General features: G+C 41.6%; 1 protein-coding gene across 1 annotated transcript in view; it reads left to right on the top strand.

Annotated features, from left to right (window-relative positions):
• The window catches only part of RTL4 (retrotransposon Gag like 4), a 352755-nt gene extending 345234 nt beyond the window's left edge, over positions 1 to 7521 (top strand). Inside the window, exon 3 of the mRNA XM_081793502.1 lies at positions 3933 to 7521. Within this exon, the coding sequence (XP_081649628.1) occupies positions 4189 to 5076 (888 nt within the window). The 5' untranslated portion in view covers positions 3933 to 4188 and the 3' untranslated portion in view covers positions 5077 to 7521. The remainder of the gene's footprint in view (positions 1 to 3932) is intronic.
• The last annotated feature ends 16142 nt before the right edge of the window (positions 7522 to 23663 follow it).

Raw genomic sequence — 23663 nt, 5'->3', positions numbered from 1 at the left:
TGCATGTTAAACTCCCAAGAGATTTTTATGTACCCTGAAACTTGAGAACCTCTGACAAATGTCAGAGCTCTGTGTGGTCAGTCACCCAAGATTCCCAAGGTAAAATCTGAAGACCTCTTACCACAGAATCATTTGAAGTGCCTATAGAAAATTCAGATTTCTGGGTCTCTTCTTAACTCTTCTGAATCAGAATTTCTTATGTGTGATAAAATTTGAGAAACCCAATTCCTTCATTGTACAGATACAGGAACTGGCCCAGAGAGAGGAAGTGACTTGCCCAAGGTTGTCAGTCTAGATGGTGGCAGAGCTAGGGTCACATCCAAGTCTCCAGACAAGTCTAAACAGTATGTCCCTGTGGTTACCTCTTGAGGATTGTTTATGTCTCAGTTTAGCTCGCATGGCCACAAGTTCCCTTACTTATAAAGTCTGGAGTTCAAGGGGAAAAATGCAAGTGCTCTGGGTAGTTGTATGGCAATAGGTCAAAACTTCTCCAAAATATTGGGTAGAACAGCTTGAAAATAAGGTATTGTAAGGTCACAATGCTCTATTATAAGCAGCAAGGTACTTCAGGATCTTCTCCAAATGGAGTTTCAAGGGACTCCAGTACGGATAGTTTCATATGCAAGGAAACTGTCAACCGTGTCTTTGAGCCAAATGGAACACAAACACCAAAATGGCCTGCTTGTAGAAGTTTACTAGACCTATTTTTGTGTTGTTGTTTTTGTAGGTGAAATACATACCAATCAAGTAAAAGCTTAAACGTATGCAGTTTTGTGTCAGATCTGGTCCAGGCTCACTAGTCTGATTTCTGAAGTCTGTGCATTTGAGGTCCCAGCTCAGTCTGCTTTATCTCCAGACTGGCATGCTTTACCCCATGATCTGCTGGGACAATCTAATAGAAGGCCACTGACCTCTAAAAGGAGAGCAATTTCCAAAATGATAAGACAAGATAGATTTTCTTAGAGGGATTAAGCAATTGCCATTGACAACAGCGCCGTTGTAGAATTTGCATTGGGCAAATGCTTACAATTTTAGCAAGTGTTTCACCAATGTTACATAATTAGAAAAATTAATGCTCTGCCACCTTGAATACATAATTCTGTAAAGAAACAGGAGAGCTCGACAGATAGTCTGGAACTGCTGAGGGTCAAAGGAAAGGGCAGAAAGCAGGAACAGAGAAGTTATAGTCATACTTTCCAACCAACAGGGGAGCTTGGTAGAGAGAGCCATATCCCTTATCTTCAATTCTGAAATCAAAAAGCTCTGTAAAATGGAAGATATTTTTTCATTAATTTGGTGTCAAATCTGACCTAAACTGACATAAACCTAGTCTTGATCTCTTTTAGTATGAATATTTAGACATTTATTTTCCTGCAGAAATGTTAATTGCCTAATTACGGGATGTTTTCCCAGATACAACTGGGAGTGTTATATAATAAGCAGTACATATTCCGTGTTACCTTTCAAAAATTCAAAAAAAATTAAATTCTAAAACACAGTCAGATAACAGACTGCGGACCTAGAAAAATGATAGCTAACATTTATGAAGCCCGTGCCATCTGCATGAAGCTGTGCTAATCTCTTTTCATCTCATTTAATACTTACAACACTGTGAGGAAGGTATTAAAATCACCTCCATTTTATTTTAGTTTTTTAATTTTTTTTAACGTTTATTTATTTTTGAGACAGAGAGAGACAGAGCATGAACGGGGGAGGGTCAGAGAGAGGGAGACACAGAATCTGAAACAGGCTCCAGGCTCTGAGCTGTCAGCACAGAGCCCGACGCGGGGCTCGAACTCACGGACCGTGAGATCATGACCTGAGCCGAAGTCAGCTGCTTAACTGACTGAGCCACCCAGGCACCCCAAAATCACCTCCATTTTAAAGTTTGGAAATGGATTCTCAGAGAGGTTAAATAACATTCCAGAGCCACGCAACTTTTGGCCAAGCCAGGATTTGGACCCAGGTCAGTCTAACTCTAGAACCTACATGCTAAACTCTTGCAGTCTACTGTCTGAGAGAGAGGAACAGTTGTAAAGAACAGTGTGAGCTCTATGGGCTTTTTGCAGAAGTACAATAGGTTACCACCTATTCTATGTCATTTGAATGCCTCCTACTTCCAAATGTGTCCTCTCCCCATTCTTACTCTTCTATGATGCTATAATATGGATTTATTCCTTGAGGTTCATCTGGGTGGCTTTTCTCACAGGGACTACCAACACCAGAAATCCTCTGGACAGCTTGTTAAAGTACAGATTCCTGGTACCTACCCCAGACCTATTGAATAGAAGACCATCGAATAGGAATTGTTGGGGATTAAGACCAAGTTGATTCTTATGCACATTAAAATTTGAGGACAAAGGGAATGCCTTGAGAAAGGCCAATCATTAACCCTCATTAATTAATTAACTAACATCTTACCTTTCAATTGACACCTAGCTAGACTGGCAGCAATAAACTCATGGATGGGCACCTGGAAAATAGAAAGACTAGATTGTTGAGTTATGGAAAGAAAGAAGGAAAGAATATGACAGTATCTCCCTACTTTTGCAATATGCGATAAAGGAAGAGCCTCACCAACGGTATTGTTACCTGCATTGAAAAAATTGGGGGAGCATCTGTCTCTCTCTCTCTGTCTCTCTCTTTCTCTCTGCCACTCAGAGTACCTATCTACTGTCTCATTGATATTCACCACACCCTTCTGAAATAGACAAGATAGTCATCCTCATTAGATGAAAGAGGAAATGAAGACCCAAATGAGTTCTTCTGTGTCATCCAACTGATTAATGCTAGTCTTTGCTTAAGTTTCTGGCCACCAATCTTACACAATTTCAGTCTTCCAATAATCTCTTTCATAGATCGAGACAGGAGAAGCCATCAAACCTAAAGAATCAAGTTTTACATTCAAGGATACACATTTTTGCCCTCTAGTGGCCGATTTTGATACAATTAAATGGTGTGCTACACAAGGGAAGGACCATGAGAGGAATTATGCTGCACAATAGTTCAACTGATATGCCATATGTTTGGGGTTAGTTTTTAACTTTAATGGGTTGCTTTATTCTTATTATCAATGCAAGGATAACTGCTAAACATTTTGATCTTTATACTTCTATGAATACTCTGTTCTTGTTTACTAAGTTTCCAACTTCACCTCTTCATCTTGTCTGTGGTGGCTTAATCATCTCCATGACAACCAAATGTGACCTTAGATAAGGACTAGGAATCTAGAAAAATATGGATTAACTGCCACTGCAGCAATCAGATCGCCGCAGCAATCAAATCGCCACAGCAATCAGATCGCCACAGCAATGCAGGATTGGGGTGTTGAGGTTCAAGTCCAACCAGTGATTATTCTAATGAGGACTAAATCCTCTCTAGAGAAGCTTTTCTCTCAAATTTCAATGCACATTTGAATCACCTGGCAAATCGGTTTAAGTGGAATACTAATTCAGTAGGTCTGGGGTGGGACCTAAGAGCCTGCATTTCTAACGGTCTCCCTGGTGATGCTTATGGTATTGGTTTCCAGATCACATTTTATATAGCAAGGGGCATGAGCCCTCATCATGCCCAAGTAGCTTGTACAAATGAACACATTTGTGGTCCTGGAGGAAGTGCTGTTTCACACAGCAGTACTGATGAGCATGCAGCTCTGATATTACGTACTTGTGTGACCTTGGGTAAACATCTTTACCTTTCTGGGTCTCTGTTTTCTCATTCATGAAATTCTGAGTTTGCCCTGGATAACCTCTAAGATCACTTTGTGTTGTAAAATTCTTTGATTCACTGATAAAAAAGAGGTACTTGAGAATCAAAGGCTTAGTTTGAGGGCAAATTTACCTTATATTGTATACAAGGGGTGGGTGGGGAGAGAAATCTACTGTGACTTTTGTATTCGTCTTCTTAATTCCAAATCCTCTATGTGTCTTAAGGTAATTTGTCACTTCTGAATGTGCAGAACATTGACATTCTCCATGAGAAGAGACAACATTGAGTAGTGGACAACAATTTTGGCATCTCTCCAGTTCAGCTCTCAGTGTCCCCTTGTGACTGCTTCATAGCCAGCAGGTTTGGCTACTTGCTTCTGATACTATCTTTCTGATAACAGAGGAAACCCTACTGTCTGCCCATTGGTTTCAAATACTGGCACTCAGTTCTCCTTAGTCTCACTTGATTCCAGAAGGTACAATGGAGAAGTACACAGAAACACCACCTACCTTGCAGGTAGAGCATTCCTCTCTTCAGGAAGAAAATCTGTTTCTGCAGCCACAAATACAGCATCTGACAGAAGAGAACCCTGAACTGAGGGGCCAAATCATGCCTGCCCTGGCAACCCCGTTGATGTCTGTACCCTGCTCACTTGAGCATCTCTCTCAGTTTCATGGTGACCCTGACAATCTCTTGACGACCGTCAAGATCCCCAATCCTGCAGATGATGTCCAAGTCAAGTTCTTTTTAAACTACCTAGCTCAGCAGATGGAAAGTTGTGGAGTCATATCTGGGCCTAACCAGAGCACTTTGCTGAAACAATATGAAAAGTTTGTTTTTGAGTTCCAGCAATCATTTGGTGAGCCTACAAAACAGGAAACAGACCCCATGAACAAAGAGGACAACTCCTCTCAGCAGAATGCTTCTACTTTCAATCTCCTTGCTCAAAATCTGAGCTGTAATGAAACCACTCAGAGGGACCACTTCCAAGAGGAACTAGCTGACTCCATCCAGGATGAAGTGAGTGACACAGATATGATGGGCAACCTTCCAGACCTGATCACTCAGTGTATTCAGTTGGACAAGAAACGTAGTGACAGGCCAGAGCTCCTACAGTCAGAGACGCAGCTCCCAGTGTTGGCTTCCCTGATCCAACACCAACCCTTTTCCAGCCCCACAGATGTATCAGCCAAGGAAGAGCCTATACAGTTGCGTGGAAGCCAGCCACCTCTCACCCCAGCCAAACGAGCCCGCCAGCAAGAAGCTCAGCTGTGCCTCTACTGCAGCCAGGCTGGTCACTTCACAAGAGATTGCCTTGCCAAACGTTCTCGGGCCCCAGCAAGGATAAATAACCCAACTCGCCAGTAAGAGAGCCCAGGCAGGTCACTTTGTAAACTTATATCCCTCTCACCTCCAGCCTTATTAATTTATATCCCGCATTAACATTTCAAATACAGGTGGGGAACTGTGATACCACTTCATGGACAGTCAAGAACTTATGTGATTCTGGGAGTTTAAATAATCAGATCTTGTTCATTTGGTGACCCATCACCAAACCAAACCAAACCCAACAATGATGAAAACAATTCGCAGGCACTCTCTGCATTTGGAACCAATAACCCAAGAGTACTGAAACTCTGTAGGCAAAACTGGCCAGTCTAAGCCAATGAAAATATCCCTGAAAGTACACTGGGAACTCCATTCCCTCCAGTGAATGAGATCTGGGTTGAGTTTGTTGGCCTAAGTCTTCTGGGACTAAGATTAGGCCCAAGACTTTCACCTTCACCCTCATTGGTCTATATTCTAGTTCCCTGTTGGTTTAAGACCTTTGGTTGAATTCCTAATTGCATCCCATATCCTACCAACATTTTTCTTTTCTTTTCTTTTTTCATATCCTACCAACATTTTTCTACTGGAGGCTGGAACCTGCTCCACCTTTTGAAGAGAGGCCAGCTTCAACACAAACCAACCCTCATGGAAACACAGCTCTACTACCTTTCAATACAGCTATGTATTTTGTTGCCATTTAAAGACTTCTGCTGACCCAAAAAACTGGATCTCTTGGCTATTGACTAACCAGATGGCATGGCCTTTTGAACACTCTGATTGGAACTGTTGGTCCACTTCCTTGAGAACTAGCCTTTCAGGCAGGTACATGTTTTAGCAAGGCCCTATTAATTCCAGATTCCTCCCCTCTTCCTCAATAACCTTTTTTAGGTTATAGTATGTCTAATAGCCAAGTCAAAATGGTCTAGGATAATGACCTCTGACAAATATTTAGTGAGAGTTGGGGAAGGAGTCTTATCATAATTACTATGTCTATTATACCTGGCAGGCAAGGGAACCTAACTAAATAAATCTTCACTAAAGACATAGAGTCAGACCCTGTAGTAGTTTCTGACTCCATAGGCCTTAGTGTGGTCACCATTTGGGATCACTGCCCAAATGTTGAGTTCTATACCCTTATGGACCACCTCTGGGGAGCCTCATCTAGTTGAGAATCTTGAAAAGCAATTAATGGTAGACAATTCTCTGAACCGTCCCATCTGAAAAATCCTGGGGCAAATATATTAACACCACCCATACATAAAACTTAAGAAGAAGTGAGGATTTGATTGCTAGTGTTGTGGTTTTAGCACACAGCAGCTCTGTGTATGGATTCCTAATGCTTCTGAACAAAAGTAGTGCCATGTTGGAGAGACACAATTTTCTAAAATGTTAAGGATGTGCAGTGATAATTGATGTTTGCTGGTAATCATCAGTCCTCTGTTCCTTGCTTCTTGGTGCTGATGTATGTCCCCATAATGGATTTCCTGAAGAAAAATCAGTAATTCCTAGCAACCATCAAGACCTCTCAGAATATGAAGCGTCATTGTACTTTGGCCTTGTTCCTGAAGAATGATATTAACTTTGACAGTACTTAAACCCAGCTAAGGCCTTACTGTTTTCATCCTGTAGCACTAACAAATAGATCGTTTTGTCCATCAATGCCTCACTAACCACCGTGCCAATCCTTATTTGCATTCACAAGAGGTTTCCTTTATCAACAGTTTGCTATACATCCACCTTACTCCATATGCTCTCATAACAAGGAGACCAGTTGTGCCAAGAAATTCCCATGTGGTACTGGGCTTGTATGAAAGCCTCTGACAAATAGATCTTTTTGAACTTTAAGTGTCTTGCAATTGCCTGGAGGTATCCTGATCTAGCACCACCAATTCTGTAATAAAGAACTAACCCAATAGCCTCCAGTCACTTTCCTTACTGACCCCAGTATGGCCCCAGAATGCTGATGGTAGCATTCAGTTGGCTTCATCACAATCTTTCTTTATATTAGGGATACAATTTGCCATTGTGTGCTCTCTCACAAAGATGCATCACCTTATTTCTTGTTTGGACCTTCCCTCTGCAGCAACATCACCTTCTTCTCCAAAAAACCTTCAGTTTTCAGAGCCTCTCAGAACAGGTCATTAATTCTGGGCTATAAAACCTCTAATTTCTAGAAGCCCCTTGTTGAGGAATTCTCAGACAAGAAATTCTTATGCTCTATGTGATACAATCCAACAGGCATACTGAGCATATGAATAAGATACTGGGATAATGCTTTACTGTCTACTAGCTAGCAACCATTTTATTTACCCCTTCAATATTTGTTATAATGACACCATTCGCTTCAACTAGAATAAACTCTTTATTTAGCATAGAGTTCTACAGACGTTTGCCCCCAAACTTATACCAAAGTGAACTTCTCTGAGAGTGCAACTAATTAAAATCTACTGAGAACACATGAGCTATAACCTACTTAAAGATGTAGTCTGCGGGGCGCCTGGGTGGCGCAGTCGGTTAAGCGTCCGACTTCAGCCAGGTCACGATCTCGCGGTCTGTGAGTTCGAGCCCCGCGTCAGGCTCTGGGCTGATGGCTCGGAGCCTGGAGCCTGTTTCCGATTCTGTGTCTCCCTCTCTCTCTGCCCCTCCCCCGTTCATGCTCTGTCTCTCTCTGTCCCAAAAATAAATAAAAAACGTTGAAAAAAAAAATTTAAAAAAAAAAAATAAAAAAAAAAAAGATGTAGTCTGCAACTACAAAGGCTTGGGGAGCCCCCAGGTCCAATCAAGATTGTAGTTTTAGGGAGGCAGATCTGCTACATGATTGCCATCCAGCAAGATAAAATCTAATGATTTTATGATAAGTCTGAAGAAAGAATGGTTAACAAGAGAATGGTCTTCAGGGAGTCTAGAAAAGGGGGGGGGGATTAAAGAGCCATATGGCATCTGTAATCTCTCTAGACTAAGAGAGGGGATATCGACCAAGAGCTGATTTCGTAGGTCTATGTACAGTGGAGCGGAGGCATCAGGCCATTCCAATTTGTGTAATTAGCCATTAAGGTTGCCACCTAACTCCCTTTGCTGTGACCCCATGCTCTAAGAAGTAATATGATTGTAATTATGTTCCCATATAAACTTTGTTGTGGGAAGAAAATTCGCTAGCCAGCTGACATGAGTATTATGGCATACTTAGCAGTTAATTCTCATTATAAATAAATAAATTGGTTTTGGCTTATACATCATCTTTTTTGTGGGTTTTAATGGCATCAATCCTCCAGTTCCTAATCATTACTGAGCACATTGGGAAAAAAATAAGATTCTCACTATGCAAAGTCAGCACCTCAGTGTGAACCGTATTGAGTCCACTGAAGATTGTCCTCCCTGGGAGCTTTACATCAACAATCATCCTTCCTCTTTATCTCTCTCATTTTGTCTACAGCTGTAATAAAATTCCAAAATGCCTGTGGTTTTTAATTCCTGCAGTTACCTTCACTCACACCCAGAACTATGATACCTGCTATTAAGTAATTGCTTCTTACAATAATACACGGTTCAGTCTAACCATTAGAATATATCATCATGGATGAAGACCTAACGTATAACTATAGACATGAGCCCCTTACAAGCACGTACAGAGAGGCAGGAGTATATAATTGTCCTAACACTCACCATCTTTATTCTGTCCAGATGGCAACACATAAGACCCCTGCTGTCACTGCCTTTACCTCTATCCAGGAGGGTAAAAGAGGTATCACCTTTTTCTGGACTCTGGAAGATCTTTTCCACCCAGCACTATCTATCCTATAACTACAATAGTCATTTTTTTTAAACAAAATGGACCATTTAGGATATACCAGCATCTTGGCAAAAATCTAACACCACACGTCCTTGGAAGAGCTCTGGGAGCTTATGTCACATCTGTAAAACCTTCTACATTGGTGGGTATGTTTCATTGCCTCCCTATGAAGCTTCAGGTCTCACTTGGCCAAGAGAATGGAAAAGCCTTCAAGGGAGTATAGCATCATGGATCCTCAGTATCATCTCCACGCAAGATTCACTGTGCACATTTTAAAAACAAAAGTTCCAGAAGTGAGTTACACCATTTAGTAGAGTCAGTAGAAATATCTTGGTACCTAGACCATGCTGTGTAGTCATTGATTGCCATTATAACTTTGAGCATTTATGCACTAAATTCTTGGTATTACTTCCTGGTATTGGCTTTGATTCTTGGGTTTACTTGAAACTGCTTCCTGAACACTGATTTCTAGTACATATCTAACATGGTTCTAGTTCTCTTATTGGTCCAGTTCAGTGATAAGCAGGTTGTAACTGTATTTCACCAATCCCATTTGCTTCATAGTAACCTAGTGGAGAGTCATATAGAAATTCAGTTTTCCCTATGCATGGAAGACTCATCCCTTTACGCATAAAGTCTAGCTTTGTGTGCATCTGAAGAAAGGCAACTAATACTTGGTGAATGCCTACTTTATGCCAGGCTCTGTGCTGAGTGCATTAATTTGTAAATGATACTCAAGTTCACATTACTAAAAAATGGAATATCCATTTATGGCATTTAATGCTCACCACACCTTTGTAAAGTCAGTGTTATAAATTCAATTTAAACGTAGTGGACCCTCTTGTGTCCACCCACGTAAACCAGTAATTTATCCAGCAGGCCCTTTCCAAATTTTCTCTAACTCTACTCTGTCTTTAGTGAAGGACAATCATTACAAGTGTATGCAGAATTCCAGGTGTGGGCACAAAATAAATTTGAACAATATTTTTTTTTATTACTGATGCTTTTAAAAATGGCATCTGGGAATATACCTGGGTGGCTCAGTCAGTTAAGCCTCTGACTATTGGTTTCGGCTCAGGTCATGATCTCATGGGTTCGGTTTGTGAGTTAGAGCCCCATGTTGGGCTCTGTGCTGACAGCATGGAACCTCCTTGGGATTCTTTCTCTCCCTGTCTCTCTCTGCCCCTCCCCTGGTTGCTCTCTGTCTCTTTCTCTCTCTCAAAATACATAAATAACCTTTTAAACAAATAGCATCCAGTAGTTCTGGGGCATTTTTGAGTTTCATCAGAATCTTGAGAGAAGAGTCATTGTGGACCCTTCCCTGAAAGATGCAATTCGCTTTCCTGAGTTGTATTGATGATACAAACCCCACTACTCTAAAACTTTAGTTGGAATGTTTTAATAAATGTGTATCCTTAAAACAACACTGAAGCTCATCTCTCTTCTCTCTCACAATGTTTTCCTATAGTTTTTCCTTATGGACATTCCTAATAATAATAAAAAGAGCTACCATTTACTGACTACTTACTACATACATGCATTACGCTTTTTGATTTATGTGCATTTTCTCTTTTAATTCTCTTAATGACTCACATATGTCTCTTATTATTACTTCTGCAGATGAGGAAACTGAGGTTTAGAGTAGTTAAGGAAATTATCCATGGATATAGAGCTGGTAATTAAGAGGCCAGACTCAAATACAGACACATCTAACAACAGAGCCCATATTCCTACATAGAACATTACTATCCATCTATAACAGGAGTCAACAAACTACCACCTGTGGGCTAAATCCAGCCTACTACCGGTTTTAAGAATAAAATTTTATTGGCATTCGGCCTAACTCATTTATTTAAATGTCGTCCATGTGTGCTTTTATGCTAGGACATGTATGGCCCGCCAAACCAAAAATGCTTACTATCTGGTCCTTTACAGAAAAAGTGTCCTGACCCCTGATCCACAATATAGTGAAGTATTAAATCAGACCAGCCTTTGGGGCATCTCACTGTTTATATTTCTCCTTTCAAATGACCTATTTATCCCTATGTTTTTTTGTTTCTTGCCTCTAAATTAATCCCATATTTATGATGAAACAATGAGATTTTGTAAAGGCTTGCTTAGGGTGCTTTGAGTAGTCTAAACAAATGAATTTTATTGGTGCCTTTTATCAACATGCATACTTTCTGCATCAAACAACTCTAAGACATTGGCCAGATGCGGTTGGGGGGGCCGTTTGCTATTTGCCTCCCCAGCAAGTATTCTACTTTTGCCAGTGGACCCTAATTTTCATACAGAGATCCAACTTCTTTCCCACTTCAGTCGACCTTCCTGGATGAAATTCCACCTCCAGCTCCAAGACCCGGGCCTAAATCAACGGTCACACAGCATTTGCCTGGTGACTGTGACTATTCCAGGTGTGGGCTTGTATCCTAAACTTATCCAATCGGAGTGAATTTTATGGCTTTTTTGGGAAATGTTGGACAAGTCCTCTCATTAATTTGTTTTCTGCTGGAATGGGATATAGAAAGATATAGTCTGGATTTGTGCTGACAGCTATGTCTGACTACGAGAGGAGAGCCAATTTAAGAATAGAGACATCCTGAGGAAGCAGAACTGAGGGGGTAGAGAGAAACCAATTCCTTTTGATGGTTTTTGAAGCGCTGAATCTAGCCATGCCTGAGCGTGTTTAGCCATGTAAACTAATAAAATCTTTTATTGAGGCACATTAGGTAGAGTTTTCTGTGTTTTGAAACCCAGAGTCCTGATAAAATGATTTTCCCTACTGAAACTATACTATTTTTAGCCCAATATATCAATTTGAGTAATCAATGCCTAGTAACGGGGGGGGGGGGATTTTCTTACATTGCCCCCTCAAGGGTATTAGGCAATCTTAAGCACTCTGCACCACTTTTAACCCTCTAATACAGAAACTCCCAGCTTCTATGCCAGGCAAAGCTTTGTAGATCTACTGGATTCATGAGCTTTGTTTGGCTTACCGGATGGATACAGACCATGTGCAGACTAATGACCTTCCAAAAGGATTTGAAGCTTCCGCTTGCTCTAGGTGTCACTAACTGGATAACCTTTTGCAATTTCCTTAACCTCTCTGTGCCCTAATTTCCTATTCTATATAAGGTTATTATGAATATTTTTTAAAAACTTAAAAGAGTGTCTGACATATAATAAGTGTTATAGAAGTACTTGTTAAACAACCACAAAAAAATTAATAAATGGCAAAAAGCATCACAGACATTTGAAAGATATATAAAAAGGGTCTGTTAGAATACACATGGTCCTAAACCATATAACGCATGATGGAAACAACAGCACAGATATCTTTGGATGAGAAACGATATTTAACTCTATATTCAGAATCAGTTATTCTTGTCAAATTCTCAATCCTGTATCATCGATTCTTCTTTTAGGCGTTGGGACCGTTGTAGAAGTGCCTTGCTTGGAGGCTACATATGGATGAACTAAACATAACAGTCTATCCCCTTTCCAACCAAGGATGCATTTCTACTTCTTTTTCTTTACCTAATCCCTCAAATGACATGGGTCTCAATTTCAGAGATGTGCTTTTGTTTTGTTTCGGCAACCTAGAAAGGACTAGGTTAGAGGTGCTCAAATTTCTTCTACTGTCTCCCACACTCCCTACTCTCCCTCTAGCCCACCACAAACCCCAATTCAGGTCGTAATTAAAAACTGACTCTATGCTTAGCACAATGCCATCAGCTGTGAGAGACTCAAAGAAATGGAAGGCAAGGTCTTAAGACTTCAAAATCTTAAAATATGGTCGAAGACATGAGCAGGAAACAAAGAAAACAATGCAAGTGTATATCTGATTTGGTTTTAAACTCTCACAAGCCATCAAGGTCGCTTGTCAGGCCTTGCCCAGTTCCCAGGCACTGCAGCTCTTGGCCCTCTTCCTGCTGGATTCCCGCACCCTCACATATTCAGGCTTATGCTACTCAACACCGACCACGGAGTGGAGAGGTTTAAGGAGGTCCATCCTAACACCATAGTTCGGTCCACACCACGGCTGGCTGGGTAATTTGTGGAGACCAGAGTGAAAGGAGGATGTGGAACCTCTGGTTTAAAAAGCAGGAGGGGAGCCTGGGTGACTCTGGCTGAGCCACCAGCTCTTGATTTAGGCTCAGGTCACGATCCCACAAACTGTGAGACTGCATCTGTGCTGACAGTACGGAACCTGCGTGGGATTCTCTCTCTCTCCTTCTCTCTCTGCCCCTCCCCCCATCAAAATAAATACATACATTTTTTTAATGTTTATTTACATTTGAGAGAGAAAGAGAGCGTGGGAAGGGGAGGGACAAACAGGGAGACGCAGAATCTGAAGCAGGCTCTAGGCTCTGAGCTGTCAGCACAGAGCCCGACCTGGGGCTCAAACTCATGGACTGTGACATCATGACCTGAGCTGAAGTCAGATGCTTAACTGAGCCACCCAGGTGCCCCATAAAATGAACTTTAAAAAAAATAAATAAAAAGTAGGAAAGAAGGGAGGTGGGGGCGGGGAATGGGAGAAATAGGCGATGGGGATTAAGGAGTGCACTTCTCATGATGAGCACCGGATATTGTACGGAAGTATTGAATCCCTATATCGTACACCTAACACTATTATTACACTGTATGTTAACTAACTAGAAATAAAACAAAAACTTAAAAAGTGGAAGGAAGTGCATTAAAGGCATTAAAATATAACACGTTTTGTTTCTTATATAGTTTCTCTCAACCTGTCACAGTGGTTTTTTCCTCAATTTTTTTTTTATTTTGACAAATTAAACCTACAGAAAACCTAAAAGAAAGTATGATGGAAACCTGATGTACCCTCATATTAGCTTCCTGAGGGTGCTACAACAAATTACCACAAATGTGGTGGCTTAAAACAACAGAAACCTAATCTCTCACAGTTCTGGAGGCCAAAAACCTGAAATCAAGGTGTTGACAAGAGCCAAGCACTTCTTCTTCTTCTTTTTTTTTTTTTTTTTACTTATTTACCAAATTTTATTTTATTTTATTTTATTTTATTTTATTTATTTTTCAATATGTGAAGTTTATTGTCACATTGGTTTCCATACAACACCCAGGGCTCATCCCAACAGGTGCCCTCCTCAATACCCATCACCCACCCTCCCCTCCTTCCCACCCCCCATCAACCCTCAGTTTGTTCTCAGTTTTTAAGAGTCTCTTATGCTTTGGCTCTCTTCCACTTTAACGTTTTTTTTTTTTCCTTCCCCTCCCCCATGGGTTTCTGTTAAGTTTCTCAGGATCCACATAAGAGTGAAACCATATGGTATCTGTCTTTCTCTGTATGGCTTATTTCACTTAGCATCACACTCTCCAGTTCCATCCACGTTGCTACAAAGGGCCATATTTCATTTTTTCTCATTGCCACGTAGTATTCCATTGTGTACATAGACCACAATTCCTTTACCCATTCATCAGTTGATGGACATTTAGGCTCTTTCCATAATTTGGCTATTGTTGAGAGTGCTGCTATCAACATTGGGGTACAAGTGTCCCTATGCATCAGTACTCCTGTATCCCTTGGGTAAATTCCCAGCAGTGCTATTGCTGGGTCATAGGGTAGGTCTATTTTTAATTTTGTGAGGAACCTCCACACTGTTTTCCAGAGTGGCTGCACCAATTTGCATTCCCACCAACAGTGCAAGAGGGTTCCCATTTTTCCACATCCTCTCCAGCATCTTTAGTCTCCTGATTTGTTCATTTAAGAGCCAAGCACTTCTATGGAAGAATCTTTCTTTGCTGCTTTTGGATTCTGGTAGCTCCTGGTGATCCTTGTCTTGAAGTAACTCCAATCCCTGCCTCTGTACCATTTAAACAACACATTTTAATAGATTTGCCAATTTTAAACATTTTGCCAGCTTTGCTTTCTCTTTCTCTCTCTCTCCCTCTCTCTCTCTCATCCCTCCTCCCCTCCCTCCCTCTCTATGTGTGTGAAAGTTGTAAATATCATGGCACTTCAGCTCTAAATACTTTAGCAGGCATCCCCTAAGAATAAAAATTTATTCTACATGACATTTAGGAAATTTAACATTAATTCAATAGTACCATCTACCGTCTAGTCCATAACTATTTCATTTCTCCTAAAATTGTCTTTTACGGCTTTATTTATGATTCAGGATTGAGTTAAGGTCCTCCATTTACATTTGCATTGTGAAGTCTCTTTAGTTTCTTTCAATCTTGAATAGCCGCTGGCTATTTTTGTTGCTAGCTTGTTTTCCTGACATTAATAGTGTCAAACAGTCCAGTCAGTTCTATCGTGTAGAGTATCCCACATGGAGGAATTGACTTGTAGTTTCCCTGATTATATTCAGATTTACTATTTTGAAAAAAAACCACTGCATAAGTAATGCTGTGAACTTCCCACCGTATCACGTAGGCCTACAAGGTTGGTTTGTCCCTATAATGGTGATGCTGTGTTTGATCCCATGGTTACATGGGTGGTCCACCAGCTCTCCACATTGTAAATAATACCTTTGTTTCCTTTACAGTTAAAATTAATTGCATGGTGTTATCCTGAGACCTTTGGACTATCAGCTCCCAAACACTTTTACCCGATGGTTTTAGCTCCCAATGATCATCTATGTTTGTGCTTGTTAATACACCAGGGGATGTAACATGGTGACTTATTCTACCTTACCTTCTACACTTATTAGCTAGCATTTCTATAAAGGGGACCTTCCATTCCTGCCTACTCTTCCCTCCCCCTGTTTTCTTGTTCACTATGGACTCAAAAATTGTGGGTTTTTCTCTTTGTTTTTGTTTGTTTTCCCATCCAGTGTGACATGAGCATTCTTCCTAATTGGTGTTCCAAGATTTTTTCTTTTATCATTTCCTTTCTTTTTCAAGAACCTCTTCAGCCATCTTTTGAGGGAGGTGTGCTGGCGACAAATGTTCTTAGTTTGCCTTCATCTAAGAATTTTTTTTGATTCCTGAAGGATATTTTTCCTGGGTGTGGAACTTGTGGTTGATCTTTTCTTTCAGCACTTTAACAATCTTGTGCCACTTCCTTCTGGCCTCCATGGTTTCTGATGAGAAATCTGCTGAAATCTGAACTGTTTTTGTTTTTTTTTTTTTTTGGTCCACTCTGGGCCAGGTTTTATTTCTCCCTTTTAGTTGTCAATATTTTCTTCTATCTTTGTTTTTTAAGCGTATTCATTCTGAGAGAGAGAGAGAGAAAAAGAGAGCGAGAGAGAGAGATCAGGGGAGGGGTAGAGGGAGGGAGAAAGAGAATCCCAAGCAGGCTCCACACTCAGCGTGGAGCCTGATGTAGAGCTTGATCCCAGGACAACTATGTTCAGTTGTCTTGGCATGAACCTCTTTAGATTTATCTACTAGTAGTGTGTCAATCCTTTATTCTGAACCCAGTAACCTCTATATAAATGGAACCCTCCCTGGGAAGAGCCTACAATAAGCTTTGTCATTAATTGAAGACTGAGTGTAAAGAAATGTATCACCCACTGTGGAATTGGTGTGGTAGCCAGGCAAAGGGCACAGAAAGAAGAAACAGGATCTAGGGAAAGTAAACTTCCCCATCTGAGGATTTTGTCATTGGCTTTGAGTACTCAGAGACCTGACCTTTACTCTTGGGTTGATTGCTATGGAACAGACAAGGGTTTCTATGCGGACCCACAGTGATCTCTCCCTGGCTGAGGTGTCTAGCCCATTTAGTCTCCTGAGGACAGTGTTAAGAAAATCAATGGAAGTGGCCAAGTCCAGACATGCTGGCCTGGCAGCTTCTGTCCAGTATCACTTTATTAATACAAACAATTACATTTCCAAATCACAGGGCATTATTCCCAGGCTAACATAGCAGTCCCTGAGCCCAATTCAGTGTTGAAGCTGGAAAAATGGTTGCCAGCCTTTGAATGCCTTTTCTATATATTTTTTCCCATCAAGCACTGAGGGCTTGGCCTTTTATATGTTCTCGAGATTTGCATCTAAGCACTATCTTAGTAATTTGGACTTGTTGAGACAAGTGTTTTGGAAATACCACCTCAGCGGCCGTTCTTTTCCCCAGGAAAAATTAATGCACTATGTATTTGTCACAGGTGGGAATTTTAATAAAGGTACTGTTCATTTGGAGAATGTGGACAAATTAATTTTTGATGGCCCCAAGGCTGGTAGAATTACCACATATGTCAGTGCCTATTTTTGATATATGGCCTTGATTAACACCCAGATGCCTAGGGATGCAGGCATTGGAAAGTGAGAGGTAAAGTGGAGCCTGATATCTGCATCCTTGTCATGAGCTTTATTTGGGGTGACCAGATACAATTCAGGCAATTAATGCATACTGAGATCCCACTATGTGCTGGGCATGACAGGGAGGCAGAAATGGCTAAGACAAGGCCTCTGCCTTTAAGGGGCTTATAACATGGCAGAGTAGATGAGACCTCTGGTGGTGATGATAGGTATAATGAAGAAGGTCAGAGTGGCCTTTAACTGAGTGCTTACTGTTTACCCAGGACTTTCTAGGCATTATCTCATTTACTCCAAGAACCCTATAAGGTATGGACTACTATGCCCATTTAGCAGAATCAGAAACAGATTTAAAGCCAGTAAGTAGTGAGACCAGGGTCACACAACCAAGATTCCCACCTGGATTTGCCTGACTCCACCACAGCCTCAATTGTTTTTAAATGCTAATTTATTTTTTGAGAGAGAGAGGGGGAGAGAGAGGAAGAATGGGGGAGGGGCAGAGAGAGAGGGACAGAAGATCTGAAGTGGGCTCTAGGCTGACAGCAGCAAGCCTGGTGTGGGGCTCGAACCCACGAACTGTAAGATCATCACCTGAGCCGAAGTCAGACACTCAACCGACTGAGCCACCGGGGCACCCCCCCAGCCTCAGTTTTTAACCACTGTGACGTAAATAATTAAACTACAACATGACCTATAAGAGAAATCTTGAAGAGATCTCCAAAAGTCAAACAATTCAAGTGTTTCTCCAACTGGAGGAACTTGGGAGAGTTGGAAACCAATTAGAGATCGTAAAAGCAGATGGCAGTGATGAGAATTGATGCAGGGAGCAAGGCAAGGTAGCTTTCGTAGCTTTCTGTCTCCAGTGCTCTCTCTAGGTCAACTTCTCCCAACCGACAAGGAGACTGAAAGTCACGTGTGTCAAAATACTGGCTGATGTCAGCACTACTGTAAAAATAAACTTGAGATTTGAATTTGGAGGACAGGGCCTTCCACCTCATTTCTATCCACTCTTTGGACAACCAGTAAGCAACGATGGGCAAAACATTGTGTTAGTCATGTTCGTAAAAGGCAAAGATAAATAAGACATGGTCCCTATACTCAGATTATTTTCTAGGACAGGGGTCAACAAACTTTCTGTAATGATTCAGATAGTGAATGATTTAGACTTTGAGGGCCAGATAGTATCTGTTACAACTACTCAACTCTGCCACTGTAGTGTGAAATTAGTCACAGAAAACACATAAACAAATGGGCCAATAGAATTTTATTTACAAAACTGGGCAGTGGGCGAGAGTTGGTGTGTGGGCGGGAGTTTTCTGAGTCTTCTTCTAAGGCATGGTTCTTAACCTGGGCTGCACATTAGAACCACCTGTAGAGCTTTAGCAAATGCTGCTGTCTGGATCTCACTCCTAGAGATGCTCATTTAACTGGTCATTTAACTGGTAGAGATGCTCATTTAACTGGTAGGGCTTGAATCAGGACGCTTAAAGATCCCAGATGATTTTAATGTGCTGATAATATTAAGAACCTCTGCTTAAAGGACAACTTGTTATTAGCACTAGTACAAAACATGGGCCAGAATGAAGGTGTGAATAGGTACCGTGGGAATGTAGAGAAAAGAAACAACTAGTTTCAACTGAGGTCATTAGGTTAGTTTTCCTGGAGGAGATGGCACGAGTTAGCACAGTGGGGGAAAGGGCAGTTCAGGCAACATCAGCACATTACTGCTATCACTACCCATACTTACATGCAAAGTTCTTGTCTAGATGCTTTAAATGCCTTAAGGCACCAAATGGTCAAAACAGCCCTCTGAGGCAGGTATTATTGTCATTTAAAAAAATATTTTTCAGGGCGCCTGGGTGGCTCAGTCGGTTAAGCGTCCAACTTCAGCTCAGGGCATGATCTCCCAGTTCATGGGTTCGAGCCCCGTGTTGGGCTCTGTGCTGACAGCTCAGAGCCTGGAGCCTACTTCCGATTCTGTCTCTCTCTCTCTCTCTCTCCCTGCCCCTCCCCATTCACGCTGTGTTTCTCTCTGTCTCAAAAATAAATAAACATAAAAAATATTTTTCTAAATTTTATTTATTATTTATAATTTTGATAGAAACAGAGTGCGAGTAGGGGGAGGGGCAGAGAGAGAGGGAGAGAGGGAGAATCTCAAGCAGGCTCAGTGCACAGAGCCCGATGCGGGGCTTGAGCTCACAAAATCGTGAGATCACGACCTGAGCTGAAATCAAGAGACGCTTAAGCAACTGAGCCACCCAGGTGCCCCTATTGTCATTTTTTTTTTTTTTAATTAGAGGAAACTAAGACTCAAAAACACTAAGAAATTTGCCTTTGGTCACACATTTAGGTAAATGGCTGAGTGGCCAAAATGCCAGTGTATACTTACAAATGTGATAAAATGAGATGTGAATAAACTCAGAATAGGAACAATAAACAGGAACAGGAACAATAAACACAGAAGACAGGATAACTGTTACCTCTGGTACCAACAAAAGGGACAAAGGGATACGGTAGACAAGGAGCACATAAGAAGATGTAAGTTTGTTGGTGATGTCTTAGTTTTTTTCATCGGGCAGTAGGTTCACGGATGTTCATCATATTGTTGTTGTAAATACATAAATAAACAAGCAAACAAACACATAAATAAATCCACGTATAGGCCAATGATGGCAATATATCATGATATATAGCAATATATAATTTAATATATATCTGATATGATATATTGTTATATATCATGATATATTTATATCATGTATATAAATATGTAAATAATCCAACTGTGTGTACCAAGTATAAAAAATGAAGGAGAGAGGAGGTGGAGAGGGATAGGGAGAGAGACAGAGGTAAGGTTGGAGAATTGGGAAGATTTAGGAGTAATAGTCACTTAACTTACAAAACTCCCCACTCACCTTTGGCCTCCAACAACTCTTCACTAACCCTACCCACATACACAGTCACCCCAAGAGGTGGATTATCGAGCTCAGCCAGGCTTCATGTTCCTGAGATGCCCTTGTGCCTTGAGGGATTGGCATTAACTCTGGGAGGCTAAGGAAGGAGTGGGTCTCTCAGGCTTGCCGAATTGGCGTGTACTTCCTCCTCACTGCCAGCATTCACAAGAGGAGGCCCGGGAGGAGTGGCTAACAACATGGCTCCCGGCGGTATCCCAGCTCTACCTTTCCTCTTCTTTTCTTCACGCTCTTGCTTTGCCCTAAATGATCACAGTTACCTGATTCCCTTGGAGAAACAAGGGGGACTTTGAGATGGATGGCAATTTGACCCAGTACCCCTTACCTACCTGTTAGCTTTCCTCACAGTTCCCTTCTTTCCTTCACCATTGTTCTGAGAGCAGAGCCCAAATCTAGGATCCTGAAGCAAAAACTGTGAAAAAGCAGTGGCCAGGGACAGTTATGTCTCTTATTTCTTCATTTGATCCAGTGTTCATAAAAGACACCAAATGAAATAAAGCTGCAGCAACCTTGTGATGAGACCTCTCAGATATCTGAAAACACTCTGGAAATGGTCCCGGGTGAGTCAGCAGAGCCTTACAGAAGGTTCACAGTCTAATGTGCTTACCCTAGGGCTTGCCACAGCAGGGTTCGCCTTTCTCCTTCAGCACTATCTGGCCTTGCCTGAGCTGTTTCAGGTACAAGCCCTGCTCCCACACCCCCTTTCCCCGCCCCCCGCCCCTGCTCAGTTGCTCCGGAGTTTTCACCCCCCTACTGCTACTTCTCAGTCTGTTTCCTTCTCACAACTCTATGTTTTTCCCTTGTGTTTGTGTCCTGAAGTTTTTCCTTTTCTGGTTTGTCTTCCTTTCTTTTCTTTTTTATTTCTGTTCTCATCCCCTGTAGCATCCCCCACTCCTTTCTATTTCAGATTTCCTATCCCCTGGCATCTCTCTGTCTCTTCTTTTCCCTTCCCCTTCCCTCCTCTTCCTTTTCCTCCTCTCTCTTCTCGGCCTCTCTCGCAGCATTATTTTTAGCAGCAAAGCATCTCCATCCTCCATATTTCCATTCCTCTTCCCAATTTCTCTTATTCAAAATTAAAATGGGGGGAACCCCATCCCCTAGACTAATATGAATTCGGAGAATTGGAACACTCAGCCTAGGAGCTACCTCTACTGGAATCCTTAGAGGGTTATATTTTAACAACAGGCACAATAAGCATGTATGTAGGTGTATGCGTTGGGGCCATATTGTGGGTGGAGAGTGCTGGACTGGTAGAGCTCCCTGTGTTTGCTTCATCACCAGCCACAAAATGCTGCACCTGCAGCCCATTCCAAGGCCAAATATGGCCATTGAACAGATGTTCCTGGGGGTAGAGATAGCCAGTAAGCCAAAGCAAAGGGCAAGTTAATTCCCCAAGGAAGCAGAGCAGAGCAGATCGTCTTTATGGAGAGGTTGGGGCAGGTTAGTCAGCTCAGCAAAGGAAAGCAGCTGGTGGAGAGGTAGTACAGGCAGGCTCCCTTTGTCTGCTTAGCAAGTAAGGGCCAGGCCTGAAACTGGCTTGGATTTCTAAATGAAGTTTCTTTGGGCTTATAGCCATAACTCTTCCATTTAAGGAATCCGTGGCCATGTGTCCTAGTACACACAGATGCCAGGGGGTGACCAGAAGAACAAGAAGCCAAGCAGTCATGGAAGCAGGGAATCATTGAAGTGCCTTTAGGCACCTCACTTGCCTCATCATCGTCCCAGCCTGCGTGGATGGATCAGTTTGTACAGAACTGCAGGAAAGGCCTAGAAATGAATTTCATACCTAAATTTGTGTATTTCAATGGCGGCTGCTGCAATTTTTATCTAATTGAATACTGAGCACGCAAAATTAGCAAACTATTAGTCTTAAAGGTTAATGGCTATAACACATAAGCCAACCTCATAGGGACTTAACATAGTAAAAGGTTTATTTCTCACTTACTCCATGATCCAATGAAGTCTTTGGCAAGCAGCCTCCTGCAAGGTACTTCTGGGTCCCGGTCTCCTCCCGTCTTCTTCTAGGGCCTTGATGCTTTCTACTAGAGCCTCTGCATCCAACCAGCATCCAAGGGGAAAGGAATAGGAGGAGGACCAGTCCAGTTTTACTGGACACCAAACGAGAGAACACAGATGGCAGTTGGTAGTAAAAAATTCACCTGTCACAGAGATATAACACAGAAGCCTGCACCTGTGTGTACGGGTGTGTATCCTGCAAGCAACGGGTTCACAATGACACAGCATGCAAGTATATTAATTCATTGACAGAACTGGGGTTTGAACTCAGCTCCACCTGATCCTAAATAATACTACTACCACTACCATCTAATATTTGCTAAGAACTTCCCATGTTCCAGACGTTATCCTAAGTACTTGCATATGCATTAAGTCATTATCCTCACAAAACCCCAGTGAAGATAGATGCTACTACGACCTTCAGTTCATAGATGAAGGAACCAAGACCCAGACAAGCACAAAACTTGTCAAAGGTCACACAGCTGGTAAGTGATGAAACGGGGACGGGGACGAGAACTCATGCTCTTACGGATATTTTGTATAGTCACTAGTCTATGTGCATCTGTGGATATCCGAGAAGTAAGATAGTTCTGGCCCTAGAAGGAATTAATTGGTTTCTAGTTTGAGAAGCTAGGAATTCACAAATGCTATATTTAAATAAAAATATGGGGGCGCCTGGGTGGCTCAGTCGGTCGAGCATCCGACTTCGTCTAAGGTCATGATCTCGCGGTCTGTGAGTTCAAGCCCGGCGTCGGGCTCTGTGCTGACAGCTCGGAGCCTGGAACCTGCTTACGATTCTGTGTCTCCCTCTCTCTCTATGCCCCACCCCCGCTCATGCTCTGTCTCTCTCTCTCTGACAAAAATAAACAAACATTTTAAATAAGTAAATAAATAAATAAATAAATAAATAAAAGATACATTATGCTTAGGGATAAGAATGCATGGAATTTTATTAATACTACAAGAGGAGGATTCATGAAATTGGTAGACTAGAGTAGTATTTAGAAGGTGGTAGGTATTGATAATCATAGTATTAATATTTCTCTAGATTGTGGCTTATAGATTTACCTCCTAAAAATGATGTTCTGGAATGTCCCACGGTGTGGGGGGGGGGGGGGGGGGGGACAGTGGCAACTGTCTCAAAGGTGAAAGGGTGCAGAAAGTTATACAACTTCCTGACAAGTAAGACAGGAAAAATTTCCCTTAATAAAATGTCCTAACTCTTAGATAAATACCCCAAAGAATTGAAAAAAGGTATTCAAACAAAAACATGTACACGTGTTCATAGCAACACTATTCACAGTATCCCAAAAGGTGAAAACAACTCAATGTCCATCAAATGATGGATGGACAAACAAAATGGGTGTTATATCCATACAATGGAATATTATTTAACCACAAAAGAAATGCAGTTCTGACACATGCTACAACATGGATGAACGTTGAAGACATTATGCCAAGTGAAAGAAGCCAGACTCTCCAAAAGCCACATATTACAGGATTCCATTTATATGAAATACCCTGAATAGATAAATCCATACAGACAGAAAGCTGATTAGTGGTTGCCAGGGGCTAGAGTGAGGGGAAAATAAAGACTGGCTGCT

This window comes from Panthera onca, chromosome X (assembly GCF_046562875.1).
Source record: "Panthera onca isolate mPanOnc1 chromosome X, mPanOnc1 haplotype 2, whole genome shotgun sequence".
Taxonomy (NCBI): Eukaryota; Metazoa; Chordata; class Mammalia; order Carnivora; family Felidae; genus Panthera; species Panthera onca.
Note: the sequence above shows the minus strand (reverse complement) of the source record. Positions and strands in the feature narration are given on the sequence as shown.